Below are 23671 nucleotides of genomic sequence, written 5' to 3' on the forward strand. Positions count from 1 at the left end.
GGTCTGTGGTAATAGCACATACTCAGAGGGGCAGGTCTGTCTCAGCTCTAACAGACCGATGTCATTTGAGAATGTGGACCCAGTGTGGCCAGATTTTTCTAGACTCCAGAAGTGACTGTGTAAGTCCAAAATAAAACAAAGGAACCTAAAAGACACATTTGTGGACTACCAGGAACCTCTGGTATAATACATAGTAAATGCTTTGGACAGTAACAACCTGTCTATATAGCCACCAAAGGGACGAGTAGGCCAAGGTGTGGCTTCTGTCCTACTTCTGTCACAAGGAAGGTGACTTCCACCATGGGTCAGTCTGAGTAAATAATCCTCGGAAATTATCCAATTCTTTGCTTTAATTTTATGCTCACCAAATAAACTTCTACTTACTATTTCAGTTTTACAGCAAACTTTAAAGCTAGCAAGGGACTGGCTGACTCAGTCGGTAGAGCGTGTGACTTTTGATCTAGGAGGTTGTGAGTTCGACCCCCCCTTTGGGTGTGAGATTACTAACAAAACAAAAACCTCCTAGCAAGGGGGTGATCTGAGTAAGGGAATAGACCTACTTTAGTTCTGGAAAGGCCTATTCCTGTGTATCAATAAATTAGCATTCTGCTTTTCTACTGAACTCTTTCTTGAATTTGCTTAGTATTTATCGAAGCCTTACACAGCTCTGAGTAAGCTAACAAAATAAGAGAATAAGATTCTGGTGCTGAGGCGCTGAGTGTGCGACCTTGATCATCAGTGACCTGAGTTTGCCTGTTACTGCCCCCACTCCGGAAATCAACCAGTAGGCCTTCTTTTCGTAAATTCAGTGGCAACAATTTGTGAGTGAATGAAGCCATGGGCTCAGTTTTGAAATTCAAAACTCTCTTATCTCATCCTTTGATTTTTCAGTCCCCAGACTTCTTTTTTTCTATGTCCTTGCCTCTCTGATGCATCCATTTCTCTAGCAACTAAGTGCTGTTGGGGTATCCATTGTTGTCCCAAGTTGTCTTTACTTTCATTTTTCTTCACCTTCCTCCTGTTTTTTGTCTTTTACGACTTTTTGGTCTTCTAATTTGGAAACTCACCTGCCTCCTCAGTGATCTTCTGAAGATCCTATATGTTATAGGTTCACTAGTACTGAAACATCCCTCTAGAGCAGGGCTGACCAATATAGTAGTCACTAGCGACATGTGACTTTTGAACATGTGAAATCAGCTGGTCTGAAATGAGATGTGGTTGAGGTGCTCGGCTGGCTCAGTCGGACGAGTATGAAACTCTTGATCTCAGGCTTGTGAGTTTGAGCCCCACACTGGGTGTAGAAATTACTAAAAATAAATAAATGAAATGAGATGTGCTTTAAGTATAAAATGCGCACCAGATTTCTAAGACTTATCGTAAAGAATGAAAATGTCTCATTAACACATTAAAAAACGATCACATGTGGAAATGACAATATTTTGGCTATATAGGGTTAAAACAAATGTATTATTAAAATTAACTTCATCTGTTTCTTTTTACTTTAATGTGGCTACTAAAAAAAATGTAAAAGTATATATTTGACTGGCAATATAATTCTGTTGTCAGTGCTGCTTTAGGGAGTCTTAATGTCTGTATTCTCTACGTCTCTACAGGTGGCCTAAAGACTATATTAAAAATTCCATTTGGTTGGAATGTCCCAAAAATCACACTCCATTTCTCTTTTCTCTATGCCCACCCACCTTCTCAAAGTCATTCTCATTTTTCCTTTTCTGTAAGAGGCTAAGAGAAGGGGGGATTTTTCTTCTTTGAGTCAGAAGTAGACACACCACAAATGCATTTAAATGTAATGGGGATATAAGAAAAACTGAAAGTAAGCAAGACTGCCTGTAGACAATCTGTTAACAAAACACAGTAATACATACACCTGGACAAGCATCAGTCCCACGGGGAAACCCAGCAACTTTAATTACTTCACCTACAGGCACTATACTGAGAATTGCTTCTTTCCACTTGAGTGGAAGCATGGTCTATGCCAGAGCAAGCTGTCAGGAGTTTGGCTTCTCTTATACCAGACCTGTCTTCCGAGGCTCACTTTTATATGTGTTATGTAGACGATAATTAATACATGGAGCACACTGACAATAATGAGTGTAGGTGGGAGTCAGGGGGATCTAGGTTTGATTCTGGCTTTGTGGATACAAATAGGAATAATAGGACTATGGCTTCTGGTGGGTCAACAGCCTATCTCTGCTCCTACCCATTTTCCACTCTTCTTCTTTGGAAACTTGCTCTGAAAGAGGATTGTGTCTCTGCCTTTTGCCAGAGAAATTTTATTCCTCACTTGACATTTGTCCACTGCAGTTTGCATGAACTTGAGGGACTGATCTGTGACCCAGACTGGAGAACATTCAAGGTGAAGAACTGTGTGGCTTGCAGAATGTGTCCATGGTGGACAAGGAGAGAAAGCTGGTGAGAAAATGCTTGCGCTAGAATATGTGTGGACAAAGACATCTGTGTATTTCGTGCAGCCCAAATGTAGAGAGAGAAAGCCAGCCTGAGCCGTCTTAAAGAGACTTTGCCCAGGACTACAAAAGCCGTCCCTGCTATGAGGGACCCCTTGCAGAATTCTGAAAACCAGGGCTTGCAGAGGGAACATTAGCAGCTAAGGGAATTCCTGATGGTGAGGGATCTTTGAGGAGCCCTTGGATGTGACATAGGAAAAAGGGTCAGCTTTTAAACTCTTGTTAACCCACAAAACCAGCCCTAGGATTGAGCTTCATACTTAGAGGATAAAGTTCGGTATGCTTAAAATGGTTTGTAATTACTCCTTCACCTTTTCCTTCACCAGGTGTCCTAAACTTCCTCAGGTGCCTGAACTCACTTCTGGCTAGGCTGGGGTCTAGGCTGGGACCTGTCTGAATAAGTCCTATTCTACGCAAACTATTCCCAGGCCCCAGGGGTGGGGGTGGGGGTGGGTGTCATTAGCCAGATAGAGTTAAGATGCCCCTTATAGGAACAGTAGCAAATGAGACTCACATTATTCAACAATAATTTGTGCCTATCTGTCGTTATTAACCAGCACTGAGATGGGAAATTCAAGCACAGTGTAGATCATGGTGGCTCCCGTGTTAACTGGCCTTAGTCAGCTTAAGACTAACTCGAATAGAAGGAGAGCAAGAGGATAGGGTGGGTGTGGGAGAACAAGATTATTGTGTGACATATCTGAATGCATGGCAACAAATGATGAGCTGTTAAGAAAATGAGAATTAAATGCTAAGAGCACTGAAAGAACTGAAAGATTATCTTGTGCCTCAAGAGTTTGGGGTGAGCTTTATACAGGAGTCTGGACTCTAAGGACTGTCCCCAGGTGGCTATTGGAAAATGAAGGGCCTGGGAAGTCCATACTTGGAAATAGGATTGAGAGCTAAGTGGGATGAGGGATTAAGGAGGAAAAGCTACATTGGTAGATGGGGCTGGACCATGAAGAACACAAGTGCCAAGATGATGGATCCAAATGTCCATGGGAAGTCCATGTAGGGAAAGAATGATTTTGAGCTAGTGTCTCGGTGCATAAAAACTCTTCCCTCCACCCCCCATGTTGAGAGGGCCAAAGAATTCATGCCAGACTGTCTCAAGACAAGGGAGTTAGGAAGGGAGACCAGGGGCTCTTTTTCCCCAAACACTAGAGACACAGTACTAATACATTTTGATTTTCAAATAAAATCTTCATGGTTAGATATGATTTTGAGCGCTTCAAAACTTTCCTTTGCAGAGGCCAGTTAGAGACTCTTGCCTGGGTATTCCCAGGGAGGAATTGAGGTTACATCTCCTATCAGACTCGAATGTCAGCACGAGGTATCCCCAAAGTACCCCCCAGTGATCTGTGACCCCACATACCTACCCATCCAACCACTGAGTGCCCACCTGGTAGTGTTGCAGGCTGTGTGCCTAAGTTGCAACGATGAATAACAGTGTCCTCTCTAGTGCAGGTCAATGTGTTGGGGTAGGGGAGTTGAAAGAAAGGCAAAACTTTGATAATCGCCACAGCTGGGAGATGAGTACTTGGGAGTTCATTATACCGTTTCTCCTGCTTTTTGTTGCCTTTGATAATTTCCCTAATAAAGTTAGATAACACTCCTTTTTCTCAAGAGAGAAAATTAGATTTGATAGATGCCTTTATCACAAGGGCAAGTTCAGCTTTCAAGTGACACCCAGGGTATTAGGAAGAAAAACCCTTGGGGCAGGGTGCAGAAAGTGTTTGGGAAATGCCTCCTGGGGGAGGGTAACTGTTCTCTGAACTGTTCTACGGGCTCCCATTGAGTAAAGAAACCAAAAACTACGGGTCTGACTTGGCCTTAGGTTTTTTGAGAAGGGCTAACAGATCAGGGTCAAGAGTGAGAAACTGGCCTCTACACATTCCATCCCCTTATCTACCTCTTCTTCCTTCCCTTTTGCTTCAAGTCAGCTGAGGTAAGTCGGTATTTAGATTTTGGGCAACATCTGAGCACCTACTATATGCCAGGTGCTGTACAAAGGCCTTTGGGTTAGATTCTGCTTACACCATTTTATAGAAGACCGAACCGGGAGTCTGGAAATTCCTCAAGGTGTGGGGGGCGTGACACAAGCAGACAAGGGCAGTTGGGGAACTCAGCCCTTCCAACCCCAAATCTTGGAAAATAGGTCTGCAGCTTGGGATCAGGCAGAGGTAGCTTTGTGGCTTTGAACAAGTCACCGGGCCTCACTGAGCTGACTCAATTTCTCCATCTATAAAAAGGGTACAGTAAAACCGTGTAAGGTTTACTTATTTATTTTTTAAGGATCAGAGACCTTTAAACTGTCAAGATCCTGGCACGAAGGGAGGGCTCCATAAATGGCAGCCATCATTCTTGGACAAGTGCCGGCACATCCTCCCGGGCGCGCCTCCCGCCGGGTCCCTCGGGACAAGCCGGGCCCGCCCCCGCGGCTCCGGTCTCGCAGTGCTCGCGGCAGGTGGCCTAGCATCTCTGTGCCCACGCCCCGAAGCGAGCGGGGAGCACGGGCCGGTTGGATGACCAAGGTCTCCCCTGGAGGATCGCCTCCCTCCCGCCACACGCCCGGCGCAGGTGAGGTTTCCGGCCCAGGCGCGGGGACAACGACCCTGAGAAGAGGTTGAGGCGGACAGCGCGGCCCGCGGCCGGGAGTGAGGGTTCTGCGGGCGCCCCCTCCCTAGCCCCGTTTCACCCCAGGACCAACCCCGGCGCCGGGGCCCGCGGGCTGCGCGCTCTGCGGCTGCGAAAACCCGGAGAGGCGGATCGGAGCGCGCTCGCAGCCAACTCCTCCGCGGTCCGGCCGCCGAGCTGGGCATGCTCAGTGCGGCCGCCGCGCCGCCGTCCGCCAACTCGGAAGCTCGCGCTCCCGGGCCGTGGGGGCGAGAACGCCGGCGGCGGCGAGCCGGCGTCGCCCGCCGCCCCCAGACAGTGGCAAACTTCGCGGTGTCTCTGGAGCTCGCCTGGACGAGACTGCTACCTCACAAATAAAATCCAATCTAATCCCCCCCCCATCCCAGCCCGAATCATGGAGGCTGTGGCCGCCCGAGTGCCGCTGCCGGCGGCGGCCCCTGCCCACTAGCCGGGGACCAACAGGTAAACTGTTGGGGGGGTGGGGTGGGAGGAGGAGCTGCGGCCGCGGGGAGGCGGCGGGCTGGAGGAGTCCGAGACGTCCGCGGGCTGGCTGCCCCCGTCGGCGCTCACTGCCAGTCCTCCTCCCCCTTTTCCCCAGCCCCTGGAGGGGCAGCAAAGGGTTAAATCGGCCCCGCGCCACCGTGAGCACGGCCCCCTCCAGCCGCCGCGACCGCCAGCAGCGCGCCTCGGCGCCTGCCCGGAGCCGCCGAGGGGACCAGAGCCTCGGATGCGCCACGGGAGCCCGGCAGGCGTCTAGGAGGCACCGGCCGCTTCACCCCGTCCGCATCCCTGCCTCCCCCACCCCTCCAGGCCTCTCTCCCTCCGCTCCGGCCGGGTCCGCGCCCAGGTGGCGGGGTCTGCGGGGCGCGTGGCGGCGCGGGAAGGATCCCTGCCGCGGAAGAGGGGCGGGGGCGGGCTTCTCCGCAGTCTCTTCCCGGGGCTGGAGGGCCACCACTCACCTTGGGTGAGCACTTGAGCCACCCGCCTAGGCGCCAAGAAAAGTTTTTCCCCCCCCCCCGTGCCCCTCCCCCAACCCCTACCCCCTGTCCGGCTGGGGTGGGTTTGGGTCCATTGGTGAAAAAAGTCACACGTTCCCATCAGCTGCTCCTCCCCCTGGGGACAGGGTTGGGGGGGGTTGGAACGGGAGGCTGGCTCCGCGGGAGACCCAGGCGGACCTCCGCCGCCACAGGAGCGACGCGTCCCGAGGCTGAAGCGCAGCCGGGTGCCCGCCGAAGACTGCCCCCATCAGTGCGTGTCTGCGTGCCGGGCAGCGGCAGCATCCAACCTGCTTTATTCCTGCCTGCAGCGCCACAGTGAGCGAGCGAGGAGGGGGAGAGAGGGAGTCTGTCTGCAAAGTGCTGCTCCCTGGTGCTCAGAGGCGGCTGCTCCAGCTCCAACTCTCATTCATTTCGCCGGTTAACATGAGAGATCATGGCCGCCTTCGGGCTTCTCAGCTATGAGCAGAGACCGCTGAAACGCCCCCGGCTCGGGCCGCCCGACGTCTACCCGCAGGACCCCAAGCAGAAGGAGGTAAGGGCGCCGGCGGCCTCCTCCGCAACTGGGGCCGCGCTCCGCAGCGCTGACCCGGGGCCAAGTTGGCCCAGCGGGCATCGCCGACGCTGCGGGGGGAGGGCTCGGGAGGGGGCCAGGCGGAGGTGACCGGGCTGGGGGGCTAGGGGACCCCCGGCGGCGGAGGCCCAGCGGCTGTCAGTCTCTGTGCTCCACTGGGGTGCTCGCTATCCGGGTGCCGGGTCGCTTCCCGTTATCGGGCCTTGCACGGAGCCGCTGGGTGCTTCACCGGGTGCTTCTTTGCCGAAATCCTCTTGCTCCCTCTCCCCCGCTTCTGCCTGCTTTATTTTTCTCCCCGCTGCTTCGGTAAATCCTCGTAAACTTTTTGAAAAATGTTGGAATGCAGTGCAGACGACACAGGTCTTACCTTTTCGCCAGCTGAGCAGGGACGAGAGGATGGGGTGAGGGGGAGACCTTTTCTGTTCAAATTTTCCAGTTTGGAGTGGAAGTCGTTTTTATCGAGGTGATAAATATTTAGCTCTTTGAAGGTACTTCTTTCTGTATCCCCCTTTCTCTTTAAAAAAAAAAAAATCAATATTAAGGGGAGCCTGATTTTCGTCCCTAGAGGCGATTGGTTTAATTGCTGGAGGCTGTTTTGTATATGTAAAAGCAGACAGGTTACCTTGGAAGGGAAATAAGTCCCGAGATTGCTTATTTCTTTGAATGAAATTGGAGAAACCTTGACTCTTGCCTTAGGTACACTAGCTTCAATGTCTAGAGTAACCATGGCATTTTATAGCCATTTATGTGTTTGTCAGTAGTTAAGAAGTAATTATGTAACAACTCTCCAGTTATAATGATCACCCTTGGCTACACAATTTGCCCAGGGATTTGCCTTTTTTTTTTTTTTTTAAGATCACCTGCTACCCAGCTGTGCTTTCTGAGTTTGCCAGCTGCAGCCCACCCATCCTCTGTTTTCTTCAGCAAAAAAACGAAGTGAGCGCATTGCACAACTTCTTTCTGAGAATCTAAAAACACTATTAAAAGTTTGGAGGCCCACCGACATCACAGAAAGGGCTTTGTAAAGAAGGCAGGAGGGGTCCTTAAAACTTCTCTTTTGATAAAGGTATCTGTTTCAGTAATAGAGGAAGAATGCTTGTTCTGGTTAAACTTCTGTTAATGTTTCTAAAAATTAAGGAGTGGCAATTCCTTTTAGAGACTTAAGCACATAAACATGCTTGAGCATCCGTGGAGTAATCCAGATTGAAGCTGGGAAGGTTTTACAGGTGGTTCTCAGTTGAGGCTTAACGTGAGGATGGATTGAGGAGATCTTGCAGATTTCTTTCCCACCTATCTCTCCCTGGGCTACTCCCACCCAGATTAAAGTGAATTGCTAAGGACTAGAAATAACAGATGCTAAGGACCAGCTGTAACAAAGGTAGTGACTTAAAAATTAGTGTCAGGAAATTTTTAAAAGTTTGGGGGGGTGGGGACAAGGATACTGATTGCCTCATCTTTCTCATCTTTTAATGTGTTGCTGCATTTTCCAGAAGGAAGTGTAATTAATAGCATCTCTGTGCTTACGGGACGGTCTTCGAGAATGCCATTTGGGCTTATTTAGTGTTTATTCCTCAGGTCAACACTCATTCAGGAGTGGGGCCTCTCCGATCGGAAAAAAATACTTTTGGATTTTAGGATTTTGCAACGTTCTGTGGAATTCTAAAACTGGAAGTGACCTTAGAGCCTATTTTGTATAACTTCCTTTTGACAAAGGGAAACTGAGGCCCAAGAAAGCTTTACCCGACTTAAGGTATGTGATAAAGAAGCAGAGGATTTGGACCACCAAACCAGTATTTAAGTCAAGACCAATACTGTGTTAAGGATTTATGCTAAATTGTGTTGTTCTGCTATTACTCCCTTTCCCCCAAGGCAGCCAGTATTTCGTCCGTCTGGAGCAGAGTCAGAGTTATGTGTGACTGTAGCCAAATTTGAGTACAATATGGAACAGGTGCTTGGCTGTTCTTGGGTGGTGGTGTGGTGAGCAGTGTTTCACAAGCTTCAGTTATTTATGTACTGCCTCAAGAGTTCTACCCTATCCCTGTTATCACCTGTATTTTTATTCTAATGTTTTCTTTAACGTTTAAGAAAGTTTGTTTCTTAGGCAGCAATACCTATGAAGTCATGGAGTCATATATACGTATGTAATGCAAAAGTTAGAATCCAATTGTGTGTATGTATATATTAAATTTTTATCTAGCTGATATTACACGCACATAGGATTATATGTAATAAAACCAGGCTATAACTATTAAAACTTTAGAAAGTTTATCTGTGCATTTAAAACCATTGTTGTGTTCCATCAGAGATCTTTGTCCCACCCACATTATGGGAAATGCTGATTTAACGGAGGAAGTATGGGCTTTGAAATTGGGCAGACCTGAATTTGGATTCTGGCTCAGCCTCTTTGCAGTTGTGTGGCCTTGGGCAAGTTGCATAACTTCTCATTTGTAAATTAGTATAATTGTTCTATTCAGAAAATTTTGAGAATCCTGGTTTGAAATGCATTACATTTGTGTGAGAAAAACCCTCCTCCTGGTGGAAGCTATTCTTATTACTATAGCTGTGACTTTTATTATTGTTAACCAGTGCTAGTAGCGTTCTGGAAAACAGCTCCTGGTAGATAGCCTGGAACCCTTGAATGAAGATCCCCTATGGAGGAGGAGGGGAGGGTGGGGTGAGCTGGAAGATTTAACCTGCCTGATCGATTGACTATATTCTTTTGAGCGCTTGCCTGTGCATCAGCACTCCACAGGACTTTATTTATTTTTAAAAATATATTGTGTTATAATATTTTGTCTTCTGACTGTCCTTAAGCCTTAAAAACAGAATCAGAAAACTGAGAGTCACCCTTGATTTCCCCTTCTTCCTTATACTCCATAATACATGTTTCAGGATATCTTGTCTGGTCCAGTTCCCACATATATTTCCAATCCATCCACGGGTCCCCAGTTTCCCTAGTATGCTCGATTTCCTTTCTGCTTCAGGCTGACTTTTCTCTGCCCCTGGGCTTGTATACATGCTGATCTGTCTGCCTGGACACTTGTGTGCCTATCTAGCCCTACCCCCACCATTCCACCCACTCTTCTCACCTTAGCTTGTGGTGAGGAAGGTAGCTCTGGAGCCAGTCTGCCTGGGTTTGAAACTTGGCTCTCCTCTTTACATACTCTTTATTCTCCACATCCCTCGGTCTCCCCTCTTGTAGCTCCACTGAGCTATTGGAACATTACATGAGTAATGCATGGAAAGCGTTTAGACGGACTAGAGTCTGGCATGGATTCAATACCCAAATATTGTCAAGGCCTGTCTCTTCATCCTTCAGGTCTCAGCCCAGCGACTTTTCAGAGGCCTTTCTAGTATAAGCATATAATTTGTAATTTTGTATTTATTTGCTTGCTGCCATCCCCCACTAAAGGGTCAGTTTTGTGAGAGCGGGGATGAGCACTGTTTCTAGGCATCACTAAAGTACCTGCCACCTAGTGTAGTTAGTTCCTGGGATGCTGAGGGCATGAATACTTGTTGGAATGTATGAAGGAAAGTGGGAATGGATGAATAAAAAGAGGAAATCTGGTGACTGAGAGGTGTTAGGGAAGGTCTAGGTTAAGGCAGAGATTATCCTTGACATTCAACCTTGGAGGTGACAAGGCTGAAAGTTAAACCCTAGAAATAGGAAGGAAGAGGAGTTTACCCTAGGCTAGAAGAGGCCTAAACAGCTGAATGATAAGTATTTTCAGGAAGTCAAATTAGTGAGAAAAATAGTTTGGGCCAATAGTGAGATTTCCAGGCATCAAGAGCTCTAGAGAGTCCCACCAGTAAAGGGGTTGGATGGCTGGGTGTGCAGCCCAGAGGCTGCCCAAGGACAAGTCCAGTAAAAAGTGGGGAGGGTAGGGGAAGGAGTGGGGGGGGGTTGGAGAAGGTGGGTGGGTCAGTGGTGGTGGTGGTTGTGTCTGCATGTGGATAACCCACAACAGGTGTTCTCAAACTTGACCTACCTGAATCACCTGTAGAGCTTGTTAAAAACAAATGGTTTTTCAGATTTAGTAGTTATGAGCCAGGGCCCCATAATTTGCATTTCTAACAAGGTGCCTTATTAGATCTGATGGCTGCTGGTCCAGGGCTCCACTTTAAGGACCTGACCTAGAGAAAAGGCATCAAGTTCTGCAGAGGCTAGAGAGTTCTGCCTGATCCAGGTAGGGCAGGTCTGGGCATCCCTGTATGGCTGTAGTTTGGTTTAGCAGCCAACTCAGCCAGGCTGTGGTGGGCTTTTCCCAGTTGTGCCTTCTCTTAGCTTATATAAAAGGGAATGAGTCAGGCAGTCTCAGTCCCCCTCTAATGGCTTTGTATTACACTTGGAATAACTGATTCCTTACCTAGGCCTTCACGCCCCTACCATCTGGCCCTTGTTCACATCCACAGCCACCACCTGTAGCCAGACCGCCTGGCTTTGAGTTCTGGCTTCATCACTTACTGCCTGTTGGACTCAGATCTCACTTGTGGAATGGGGTTCATATTTGTTCCTACCACATGGGGTTGCTGGAGAGATAAAATGAAATTTGAACCATGTCTGGCACTAAGGGTCCCAGGATTTCCCATTGTATTTATAATATCCATAAGACTTTTTGAGATTTGGCCTCTGGGCTTTGAGTCATCCCTTTCAGACTTGCTCATTCCTCTTCTTGGCTGTGTGGTAGGACCAGTGGCCACTTCTCTCTCTTTCCAACAGGCTCAGCTCTTTTGTGTCTACGTTCCTGTTTCTGACTGCCCCTGTAGTCGTGTTTCCTGTTGTTTGGCTCTTAGAGACTCCCTGTCAAGGAAGCCTTCCTTGTAACCCATCCTTCCTCATCCTTGCTAGCTCATTATCTTGTGTTAATGGGTTTTTGCAGTGCTGGTCACTGAAATATGGTTGCTGATTTTCCCCATGGTTTTCCACACTAGAATGTAAACTGCATGAGAGCAGGGGCTTGTCTGTGGTGGTCACAGTTTTTGAGCTGCCTAGTGCCTGGGATTAGACTAGGTGCTCACTAAATAGTTCTTGTAGAAATTAATAAAATGTAGAACTCTTAATGAGCAGTCATATTTATAACATTTAACTGCCCCAGTGCTTGTTTTATTTTGGCAACTCCTGTTAATTTTCTTGTTAGCATGTAAAACTCTTAAAACACAGTAAACAGTTATTTTAGAGACAGCTGGGGAGGTGGGGTGAGGGGAGGTGAAAATTTGTTTCTTTATAATCTTTGAGAGGGAGGGTGTTGATAAAGTTGCCTGGGAAGAGAGGACGGGTTGACCAGTTGCCTGGGGGACCATAAGAGAAAGGGAAAAAGCTTCCTCCTGAGATTAATTGGCTGGCTCCTGGGCCTATCGTAGACCTTGAATACCAGTGTTCTGGGAGGAACATCTGTATGTTTAACTTTTGTCTCATGAGACTCTTAGGCCAGAATCAGTGTAGGAAACACTGGGTCAGAGGCCCTGCTTCTTCCTGCTGCTCACAGAAGTGTTGCTACCCAAACTTTGTGGCCAATGAGTAGAAACCCAAGTGGCTGTCATTTCTCAGCATCTGCTAACACCTGCAGCAGAATCGTCAAAGATGCTTGTTAAACCTGCACATATACTGGCCCACCTCAGACTTGCTGAGTCAAAATTTCTGGGAAGGAGGCTGAGTAATTTGCGTTTTAAACAAGCTTTTCAGGTGATTCCTAAATATATGAAGTTTGAGAAAAATGGCTTCGGTTTGTCTTTATCTTTAGAAAATGTAAACCAGACTCCCCCTTATTTGCTACCTGCTTCCCACTATTTGATGTATTAAAATTTTTAGACAAATATACCATCTGAAGTATTAGTACCTTTTGGTACAAAATAGTGCAAATGAATTTAGCTACTTTTCCCCATGAAGTTCTGTTCTAATAACCATGGTTCCCAGAATAGGCTTGTTTTCTATCAGCTGTTCATGGTTTATAGCAGAATAGAATGCCTTGCCTTGCCCTTGAAATATCCACATATTCCTTCTGTGTGCACTTGGCTAAAATGGGGCTTTGGGGAGCAGTTCTTGCTTTGTCCCGTGAGGATGTTTTTGGACTTGTTCAGGGCAGTGGGGTTTTCTGTTTGACTGTGGGCCTGGGCTCTCAACTGGGCTCTTTGGGGACTCATGTAAAGCCATTAATTTTGGGTACAGCCGCTGTCCGTTAGCCTGTTGGGTTTTTCACTTAGGCTGGCAACTGTGATGATGAAATGTGATCCTTTAGGAAGTTAGAGGACCACAGAGTGAAGTCTGGAAGGCAAACTGTGTTGGGTGAGCACTAGGTAGGAGAGGGTGAACAGAATCCTAGGATGTTAGTTCAGCCCATGCCCCTTGTGGGTGTGTGCACATACATGTGAGAATGAAGCGGAAGTAAGGTGGAGTAAGTGCAAGTGAAACTCCGAGAATTGCGGTGTATTCTAAAGTTGTCCTTTACTGAAGTTCTGAACCCCACTTTTGAGGCTTCTTGACTGGCTAGGCAGGGAGTAGAGAAGTTGGAGGGGTCCCTAAGAATGAACACGATTAAAAGTTCTCTTCAGCAGTGTGCTCTGAGCAGAGTGAAAGGAGCAGGCGGACTTAGCCTGGGGAAGAGCTGACCTCAGTCTGAGTGGGGCAAGCGACGTGGAGGGAAGAAGTCTAAGGGCAATGTAGAGGGAGGTGTCTACCTCCTACACATTCCTTGCAGAGAAGGGAACATGGAAACACTTTTAATTGTCTTCGGATAATGTCTGAAGCTGGTGATGGTGACAAGAAAGTTCATTAACTGTCCTCTGGATTTCGATTTCTCTGTTTAGGGAAATCTACATAATGAAAATATCATTATATTACAAAAGAGCATGATTTTTTACCTAAATATATAATATATATATATATATATATATATATATGTCTACGTAATCTGGAGGGTTTATCAACCACATGCAAACCATTGTTATCTTTAAAGGATGGGATTAGGGCTGATTGCTTTCCTTTTGTACTAATCTTTATTTCAAGCTGTGAAAATACTTGTGCACTACTCTTGTTATTGGAGGAAATGATTTAAGGAATAATTATTAGGTAATTTTGGTTGAGTGTGCAGGAATGGGTCTTTGTTGTTCGTTCCAAACTAAGCTAGAACCCCTTTAGCTGATGAGTAGACAGAGGGGTCTGGTAGGGTGTGGGGATAGACACGTATGCACCTGATGCTGCGGGAAGTGTGGTGAGGTTGGGGTTAGGGCTGTTATGTGAGCCTTCCAGCTCTGCCACTTGCACTGTGTGATTTGGGCTGCTGTGTCCTTTTCCTCACCTATGAGTTGGGAAGGATCCCTAATCATCTAGATTGCTTTGAGTGTAAAGGAGCATCGTAAACGTAAATTGTTACCAGACGTGAGGTGTAAATTCACTGGTGTGCTACGGCAGGTTTGTACCAACTGATTATTCAGATTTCGAGAATTTTGTCCACTGGTTCATATCATTTTGGTATCTTGAAGTCTAGCATATTTACAACGACAAAATGGGCAAATGCTACAAATTAGGTTGTTTTTTTTTTTTTTTTAAAGGTAGTCGTTAAACACTTACCAGCACACTCCCGGATATAGTTGTATGCGGCACTTTGTTAACTACTTGACTATCATTCTTATCCCAGTATTCCCTTACCAGCTTCCCACAAACATTTTTTTTCAAAGCCAGACTCTCACTTACCTAACCCCTCTTGCCTCTTGCAGTGAGCATATGACTTCATTCTGGCTAAAGAGATTTAGTGGAAATCTATGTTAGGACTTCTGAAGAACTTTTTCTCACTGAAAAAAGTGCTGGCACGGGCGCGGGGGTGGGGGGGAGAATGCCCTCTCTTAATGCTCTGATAGCTCCTTAGTTTTCTATCCTTGGAAAAGTAATTAGAGGATATGTTAGTCTGAGCTAGGGCATCTATCTTGTGCCCATGAGGCAACAAGTCTATGAATGAAAAGCAAACACAAGAGGAGGCAAGTGAGTGGCTTTATGAAAATTAAGCTACTAAACTGACCTTAGGACCACTTCTCCTGGACTCACGAAGTAAACAGTAGATGTCCACGTGGTTGAAGCCATTTTGGACGAGTTGTCGATTTCCTGTAGCTGAAAGCATTCTGATGTTGTCATGGTGCTTTTCTTTTTTGTTTTGTTTTCTTTCTTTTCTTTTTTTTAAGATTCTATTTATTTGACAGAAAGAGAGAACACGAGCCGGGGAAAGGGCAGAGGGAGAGGGAGGAGCCGATCAAGGAGCTCAACAGGACCCTGGGATCATGACCTGAGCCAAAGGCAGGTGCTTAACTGACCGAGCCACCCAGGTGCCCCGTTATGGTACTTTTCATTTATATATTGGCACCTGAAATCATTACAGCGTAAGCCCTTCCTTTTTTTTTTTTCCCCCCTCCTCTTTCCAGAGAGTGCACATTCCAGAACTCTCTTACTCTCTGGATTAATGGGTATATAGCAAGAGACAGAGAGCACCTTTATCTTGTATGTTAGGCAGTAAATTCTGCCCAGTGCCTATCAGAAGCTTAGAGGAGGGGACCTGGCTCAGTTGCTTAAGCATCTGTCTGCCTTTGGCTCAGGTCGTGAACCCAGGGTCCTGAGATGGAGCCCCTCATTGGGCTCCCTGCTCAGTGGGGAGTCTGCTTCTCCCTCTTCCTCTGCCCCTCCCCCAGCTTGTGTTCTCTCTTTCTCTGTCAAATAAATAGATAAAATCTTTAAAATTAAAAAAAAAAGAAGCTTAAAGGAAATGGAAATGGCTTTATTTCCATTTCTGTCATAAAAGGTTTAGGTGGGAAGGAAGGAAGAGCCCTGACCTGTTCTATTTGGAGAGGAAGATTCTATGGGTCTGTACCAGTTTTGGGGGAAACCAGGAATGTTTAGAGCTGGAAGGGAACTTAAAGATGTGTTGTTCTCATTTAATACAAAAGGCAATGGAGTCCCAGAGAGGTTAAAGTGACTTGTTAGGCAGATCTGGGCCAAGCACTTGTGTGCCCTGATTTGTTCTTGGAACTTTACTTGGCCTCCCTTCTGTACACAGCCTGTGCTTCTGGTAAACACCCTTGCGTTGTCCTGGTGGTGAGGATTTCTCTGCATTTTGGGGCACCCAGTGTCTCTGTGAGAGCTGGGGACTGTTTAGCTCACCATTTGATCTTTGAGCTTGCCAGAATCTTGAATGGGGTCTCCTGGGCAGAGGAAAGAATACTCTGGAAGCTCAGGCATTCTTGTCTTTGTGTTTTTTGGTGGAAGGTTCCCAGCTCTATCTATGGCCTCTGGTGTAGCTAGCTCTGGCCTTGGCCTTTGTGGGCTCTGTGTGTTGGGGATCAATCCCACCTAGTTTTAATTTCCTTGGTTGAGATGCTCCTTTATTTATGCATAGCTCTCTTGGAGATACAAATAGACAAGTGGTACCAGTTGCCTACTTCCGGGGAGCGACACTTACATGTTGTGTTCTATACAAATGGACGCCCCCCCCCCCCCCCGCCGGTTATGAAATGCTATGGCCCTGAGGAGAAGAATTTTAGCCGCTGGGTTTTATTTTCCGTGTTTTGAGGGAAATATTACTATACACACACACACACACACACACACACACGTCAAACAAATTCAGTCATTCAGCCAGTATTATTGAGCACCTTGTAGGCCCTTTGCCAGCTGTGGCTTCATGAGGATAGGGCCTGAAACTTTATTTATATTTTTAAAATTTATTTATTTGACAGAGGGCAAGCACACACAAGCACAAATGGGGAGTAGCAGAGGGAGAGGGAGAAGCAGGCTCCCCAATGAGCAGGGAGCCCCATGTGAGGCTCGATCCCAGGACTCTGGGATCATGACCTGGGCCGAAGGCAGATGCTTAACTGACTGAGCCACCCATGTTCCCCTTAAAAAAGAATTTTTTTTTTTTTCTTTTAGAACTTTTATGTTCTGTGTCCCTGGCTTTGAGTACAGCACCTGGCCCAAATCTAGGACTCAAGATTTCTTATGTGAGTAAATGTAACAATAAACAAACGGTGGGAACGTTGGTCCTGGGCCCCCAAAGACTTCAATATAGAACAGCGGTTTTCATTTTGGGGTGATTCCCCTTCCCCTTAGGGACATTGGCAATAGTTTCAGGAATTTGGGTTGTTGGACTGTGTGTATGCGCATATGCACGCCCATCCTGGCATCTAGTAGATAGAAGCCAGGAATGTTTCTGACATTCTTCAGTACTCTGAACGGGCACCCCCCCCCCCCCCCCCCCGCCCCAAAGGATTATCTGACCTCAAATGTCAGTAATTCCAAGGTTGAGAAACCCTGGTCTAGAGGAAATGATAGACTTGTAAATAAGGAATACAATGTTTCAGATATTCTTTGAGAGGAATGTACAAAGTGCTGTGGAAACAGGAGGGGGTGACCCATTTTTTTGACAGGACCTGATAGAGGAGATTTTTGAGTCAGGGACTTGAAGGATGTGTAGGAGTGGATGGGGCTGAGGATGTGGAAGAAAATTAATTTTGGGGAAGAGGGAGCAGCTTGTGCAAAAGGCCAGAAGGAATGTGGGATGTGCTCTGGGCTGTGGGCCTGAGGCATGGTGTGGGATACGCAGGGGGGAGCTGGGCTGGAGCAGGAAGGAAAGGTGGGATCTAGTTATGGGGCCTTCGTAGGCTGTGTTGAGGCATTTGGATATTATAGTGCAGCTGATGAGATGCCATTCCAGGGTGTGAAGTTCAAGGAGTGAGATTTAAGGTGACTCATATTTGCAGTTTGAGGCGACAGTGGCTCTGTGGGCCATATTGAGGTAGAGAGACTGCCCAGCTCGGTCCCTGACAAGTATTAGTTTCTTGCAGCTGCCATAACAAGTTTCCACAAACCACATGGCTTAAAACAATGGCAGTTTATTTTCTCACAGCTCCGGAGGCCTCAAGTCCAAAGGCAGTGTTGGTAGGGTTGCACTCACTCTGGAGGCTCTAGGGGAGAACCCCCTCCTTCCTCTTCCAGCCTCTTTTGGCTCCGGGTGTTCCTCGGCTTCTTTGGGGCCCCCTCAGTTGGATTTCTGCCTCTGTCTTCACCTGACCTTCTCTGTGTGTCTCTTCCTGGGGTGTGCCTTATACGGACACTTGTTACTGGATTTAGGGCCTACCTGGGTAGTCCAGGATCATCTCATCTCAAGATCTTTAACTTAATTACATCTGCAAAGAACCTTTTCCAAAATAAGGTAACATTTACAGGTTCTGAGATTTGGTGTGGATATCTTTCAGGAGCCTGTTCTTTGGCCAAGAGGGCTTGGGAAGAAAGAGGAGAGGATTTAAGAGATTATTTGGGCGGCAGAATTGATAAAGTGGATGTGTGAGGTAAGAGAGAGGAGTACAAGAATATACCAACATTTTTAGATGAGGCCAGCAGTTCCCAAACTTTCTGATCTTAGGGCCTCTTCACAATCTTAAACATTATTGAGGATCCCGTAGAGCTTTTGTTTTTGTCGGTTATATCTTGATATTTACTTTATTAGAAATTAAAACTGAAAAACTTTAGAAATATATATCCATTTAACGGTAATAAACCAGTTTCTTGTTAAAATGTTTTCTTAGGGGCGCTTGGGGACTCAGTCGGCTAAGCGTCTGTGTTCCTCTCAGAGTCCTGAGATCAAGTCCTGCATTAGGCTCCCTGCTCAATGGGGAGCCTGCTTCTCCCTCTGCCTGCCATTGCCCCTACTTGTGCTCTCTCTGACAAAAAAAAAAAAAAAAAAAAAAAAAAAAAAAATCTTCTTATGAACAATAACTTTTTACAAACAAAAAAATTTAGTGAAAACAGTGGCATTGTTTTACTTTTTTTGCAAATCTCTTTTAATGTCTAGATTCTCACATCTAGTTCTACATTCAGTCTGTTACGATATATTATTTTGGTTGAAAGATCTCGAGAAAATTTGGCCTCACACAGACCTATTGTTGGGAAGTTCTTGGGAACCACAGAGGACTTGTACCTGGAGAGCCACTGGCTCACACAATTGGGTGGGAAGATTGATGGTGGTCCCAAAGCCAACATGCTGTAGGGAACAAAATAACTTGTTTAATTTTTTTCCAAGGGTGGTGAAGGTGGGGATGGAGAGAACAAGATCCTTTCTGAATGTGTTCGATCTGAGATGCCTGTCAGGATTCAAGATCAGAGTGTATAGTAGTGGAAGCTGGAAATCTGGATTTGGGTGTGATATGTGCATAGGTATTTCAGATCATGGCTGTGATTACCTGTTGAGTGTGCAGAGAGATGGAGAAGCAGGCAGACTGAGGATGGAACTGTTCAGGGCTTGCACATCCTGGACCCTGTCAGCAGGAGCTCTGAGGAGGGCACTTGTTAGGGAGATGGGTATAGGATGATGAGTGGTCCAAGGGGAGAGGTAACATTGGGTGAGGTTCCAGCTACTTTGGTGGCCTCTTAGTTGAGCATTTTCTTTCCCCAGGACTTTTGCACATGTGCTTCCTACTGCTTGGTTGCCTTATTCTATCACTGCGAAGTGCCTGTTTTCTCCTCAGCACTCAATGCGGTTTGTGTTTGTTTCTTATCTGCTCTGTCTCCCAAATAGTATAAGTTCCATGAAGCAGGGACTATGTCCCTTTTATTTCCCACTGATCACCAGATGTCAGGAGAGAGTCTGGTAAATGGTAAAAGTTAAATATATGTTGACAGGATCTGGTAACCACACGATCATTATTAGCCAGTGATTATTAGAAGCCTGGTATGGGGCATGGGAATGCCAGGATGTATAAGATGTGGTTCCTGCCCTTGAGGGACTTTGACTGGAGGGATGACACACCTGTTCACTGGGCGGTGAAGTCATTGCAAGTTTCAGTGGGGTGTTGGGAACAAATGAGGGAGGGGTCAGTTTTTTTGTGAGATTAGAAAAGTCTTCAGGAATGGGGGTGTTTCCAGGTGACAAGGCCTTCTGGGCAGATGGTATGAGCAAAGGTACAAAGATGGGAAATAGGACATGATCTTCCGGTGAATTGTCTATAGTTCGGTAAAGTGAGAGTACATTGAATCTATAAACTTGAACATGTCTGTAGATTTTGGGGGGCTTAGAGAAGTAGAGCTTAAAACTGCTGGAGAGAGTGGGGATATCTGCTGAGCAAGACCTGACTTGGCCCTGGGGCCAGGGGATTGAGATCCCCAGGGGAGTGACACCTTATGCGTAGTGTTCTAGATTACTGCCTCTGAGAGAGGAGGGGAGGCAGGATTTACATGGGGCTCCCTGTTTATCTTGAGTTTTCTACAGGCATTTTCAGAGTCAGTTTTAATGTGCAGAGATTTTTCCTCGGCAGGAACAAACTTAGCCTTCAGCCCACATCCAGTGTGCCACAGCTATGCAAATGCTGCCTGTTGTCAATTAAAATTTGGTAGAATTCGCTGCTTTCCTTTTCCAGCCATTTCATTCATGGATTAATCTAATGAGGTGGTTGGGATTAGGACCATTTAAGGCATTGGCAGCAGTGAAGAACTAATAAAAATGTCTTTTGTCTTAAGTGTCATTGGGATTTTTTGCTAAAACTCTGGTTTACATAAAGGTATTGGGGGGCTGTGCTCTCAAAATTATGTCCAAGGCATTGCTAAATAATTTACCTCTCTCCTGAGTTCTGTGAGGAAGGTTAATATTGACGTTGCTCAGTTTTTTGTTTCTTGTTTTTTTTGTTTTGTTTTGTTTTGTTTTTAAAGCTTCACACAGTGGTGTGTTAGTAGGCAGTGTGGAAAATATTTTTTGGGGTCAGAGCCGTTTTTACTCCTTGGTCAGTGTTAGACTAAATGGCAGCTCTGTCTTAAAAAAAAAAAAAAGATTCTTTATGAATTGGAGATACTATTTACATTTTGACTACTCACATGAGATTTGCTTTTAAGTTATTAAGTAATCAAAATGTTTTTGAAGTTATATTTTCATTTACTTAGTACTTGATATATACCGCCCATGGTGCTAGGTGATGTGGGGGTGTAGAAAAGAAATAGAAGTCTGCTTCTGTCCCCTCTAGAACAGTGCTTCTCAAAATATCTGTGGTGAGGGACAAGTTTTTTTTTTCTAATTAATTTTCAATCTGTTGCAGACTGATAGAAATATGATTAAAATGACTTACTAGAAAAATACAGCTTGAATGTAGTGGTGATGTCAAATTGCTGTAAAAGTTTCCAACCTCTTACTATCAGTTTTTGCAACTTTCTTTATGAGGGCCAGTAACAGTGGTGGACCACACTCTCAGGCATTGCTCAAGAAAGTAACATCTGGTTCACTGACACACACAAAGCATTTAGAAAATGACCGGTGTATTAATTTATTTGAAAGTCAAGGACTAATCCATACATTGAGTACAGTGTGTAGAGTGCTGCATTATGTCACAAGAGCCAGTGTTGTTTGTGTTGGTCATCCTGAGTGCTTTGCAGGCTTGGTTTCCCGGCAGCCTCACGAGCACCTCTAAGGTGGGTACTGTTATCTCCTTTTTACAGGGGGAGAAACTGAGGCATGGGGTGGGGGGTGGACTTACTTAACTTGTTTGAGGTCAGTTGGCTGCGTAATGATGGAGTTGGAGTTGGACTTCTGAGCCTGTGTTTTAACTATCCTCTATATATAGTGAGGCTAAAAATGCTGCATGAGTTCAGAAAAGAGAGGATTGGAATGCTTGGAGGTTTCACTGGAGGGAGCAGGGTGGGAGGGGCCGGAGCTGACTGAATGGGGACAGGTTGCACCCTTTCATAAGAAAAAGCTGAAGGTAGGATGAGTGGTGAGGCGCAGGGGTAGGGAGGGGCGTAGTGCTTCCGAAGATCAGGTTTGGAGTGCCAGCAGATTGGGCTGCGGGGGGTGGTGAGGAGCTCACGTGGTCCTGCTGTCAGATTTATCTCACTAGCTCATGCCTAATAAATCTGGTGGGGGAGAGAGTGGAGTCGGGGAGGCTGCGAGGGAGGTGGCTCTCGTAACCAAAGCTTGAAGTAAAAAGAGCGCGACCGATCAGGGCTTTAAATAGGACTGGAGAAGAATTGGCAGTTGGTGACAAATTGGTCAAAGGCAGTGAGAGGACTGTGGAAAATGCTCAGATTTCTTGGACACTGTTCAGCTAGGATGCTGGGTCCTGTTGCTTGAGGACCTCCAAGTAACATTTTTGTGCTGTCTTTAGTGATATCATGGGTATCCTGACTGACTTTATTGCCAAGGAAAGTGAATATTAAGACTCCCCCTCCACATTGACCCTGTGGCTTCTGGCCCAAAGTGGCCAGAAGGTCTTTGTGGAGCTTCAATTTGTACTGCTTGTCCCATACTTTTAGGTCTTGCCGTCGGTACCTGTTTTCACCTCCTCCCGGGCTACTTTGGTCGTGGGTCATCACCAGAATTGCTTGGATGGTTGGCTAAGCTCCTTGGAAGAGGTGGGAATGAGCAAGCCTCCTGAAAATAAAAAGGGTGGAGTCTGAGAGATGTTAACAGACGTTAGCTTTCAGACAGCATTTTCTAAGGTGGACTTTTGTTTTCTTGGCTCAAAGCTGTAGCCTGTTTCCCAGTAATTGACCTCAAACAAAGGAACAAAATTGCCACCATTACCAACAGAAAAGAGAAACTTCCAGTCTCTCTTCCTTCTCTTCCAGGCAGGAAGGATGATCTACAGTTTCACCGGATTTTTCCCTCTCACCCAATAAGTGTTCCTTTTTACGCATTTGCAATTCCTTTGGTAGAAATTGCACAACGATCCTTCCTCCAGGTGTGTGCCTAGCATGGGGTCCGGGATGTAATTAGGTGTGAGGTAGAAGGATAAACAAAAGAAGTCAGGTTAGGGGGTAAGTGTGAGTCACTTCACTGGACAGTTAACTTCAGAGAACAGAAACCACGGCTTGTGTTTATATTCTCTGCCCTCAAGTCACCTAGCACAGTGGGAGGCAGATTCCAGCACTAAGTGAAAAATATGATTTACAGCAAGAGTTTACCTGAGATGTGATCGCAATGCAAGAATCGTGTGGGACTGTGACTTACCTGAGCAGTGGGGGCTCTAAAGAGAAAGCTGTCTTTGGAGGCTGCCTTAAATACAATTCTGGGTGGATTAGACTACGGGATGCATTACTTTTCCTCCTTTATAATCATGCAAATCCAAAAGTTCAAGTATTTTTCTCTGGCAGTTTTCTTAGTTTTTCTGAGAGCTACATCCAGGTGTTTGATATTGGAAGATGACATGCATTTGAATTTGATTTGAATATGAATTAATGGATACAATTATTTAGATAAGGGGAATAAATGTTAAGTATATTTAGATATAATTTGAATCAAAAACTCCCCCCCCTTTTTTTTTTTAAGGATTTTTACTTATTTATTTGAGAGAGTGAGAAGGATGGAGCAGGGGGAGGGGCAGAGGGAGAGGGAGGAACAGGCTCCCTGCTCAGCAGGGGCTTGATCCTGGAACTCCAGGATCATGACCTGAGCCAAAGGCAGACACTTAACTGACTGAGCCACCCAGGTGCCCCTACTCTCCTGCTTTCTTTTTTCCTTTCTTTCTTTCCCTCTCTTTCTCTCTTTCTTTCTCCCTTCCCTCCCACTTTAAAATGAGGAGGGACTGCCTCTCTCACCAGGCCACTTAGGGGCAGGGTGAGGGTTGTTTTGAGGAATTGACGGCTCTAAAAGCTGCATGTGTTGAACTCCTTGGTGGACATTTCCATCCACTTCATTGGAGGGTTACTGAGTACCTGGTCATGTGTATGATTTGGGCCTAAATGTGCTGGTCATACAAAAGATCTATAATTATAATGATGATGATTCCATTTTTAAAATACTTAGTGTGAGGGGTGCCTGGCTGGCTCAGTCGTTGGGGTGTGCGACTCTTGGTCTTGGGGTTGTTCGAGCCCCATGTTAAGGGTAGAGATTACTTAAAAATAATGAAATCTTAAAAAAAAAATGTAGTGTGTACCTGTTACTGTGCTGAGTGCCTCACGTGGTTTTCACCTTTTCTTTAAAATGGGCACGTGAGTGGTGCAGGTACGTCCATTTCACGGGAAT

General features: G+C 46.1%; 1 protein-coding gene across 10 annotated transcripts in view; it reads left to right on the top strand.

Annotated features, from left to right (window-relative positions):
* The first annotated feature begins 4799 nt into the window (after positions 1–4799).
* MED12L (mediator complex subunit 12L) overlaps positions 4800–23671 on the top strand; it is a 318600-nt gene continuing 299728 nt past the window's right edge. For 9 of the 10 annotated variants that reach the window (XM_087870287.1, XM_045812561.2, XM_087870280.1 and 6 more), the window contains exons 1-2: positions 5359–5582; positions 6427–6650. In XM_087870287.1, the coding sequence (XP_087726413.1) occupies positions 6552–6650 (99 nt within the window). In that variant the 5' untranslated portion in view covers positions 5359–5582; positions 6427–6551. Of the gene's footprint in view, positions 5064–5358; positions 5583–6426; positions 6651–23671 lie in introns of those variants that run through there. The other variant, XM_045812551.2, reaches the window with a different exon arrangement.

This window comes from Ursus americanus, chromosome 20 (genome assembly GCF_024610735.1).
Source record: "Ursus americanus isolate L20-20 chromosome 20, mUrsAme1.1.p, whole genome shotgun sequence".
In the NCBI taxonomy this organism is placed as follows: domain Eukaryota; kingdom Metazoa; phylum Chordata; class Mammalia; order Carnivora; family Ursidae; genus Ursus; species Ursus americanus.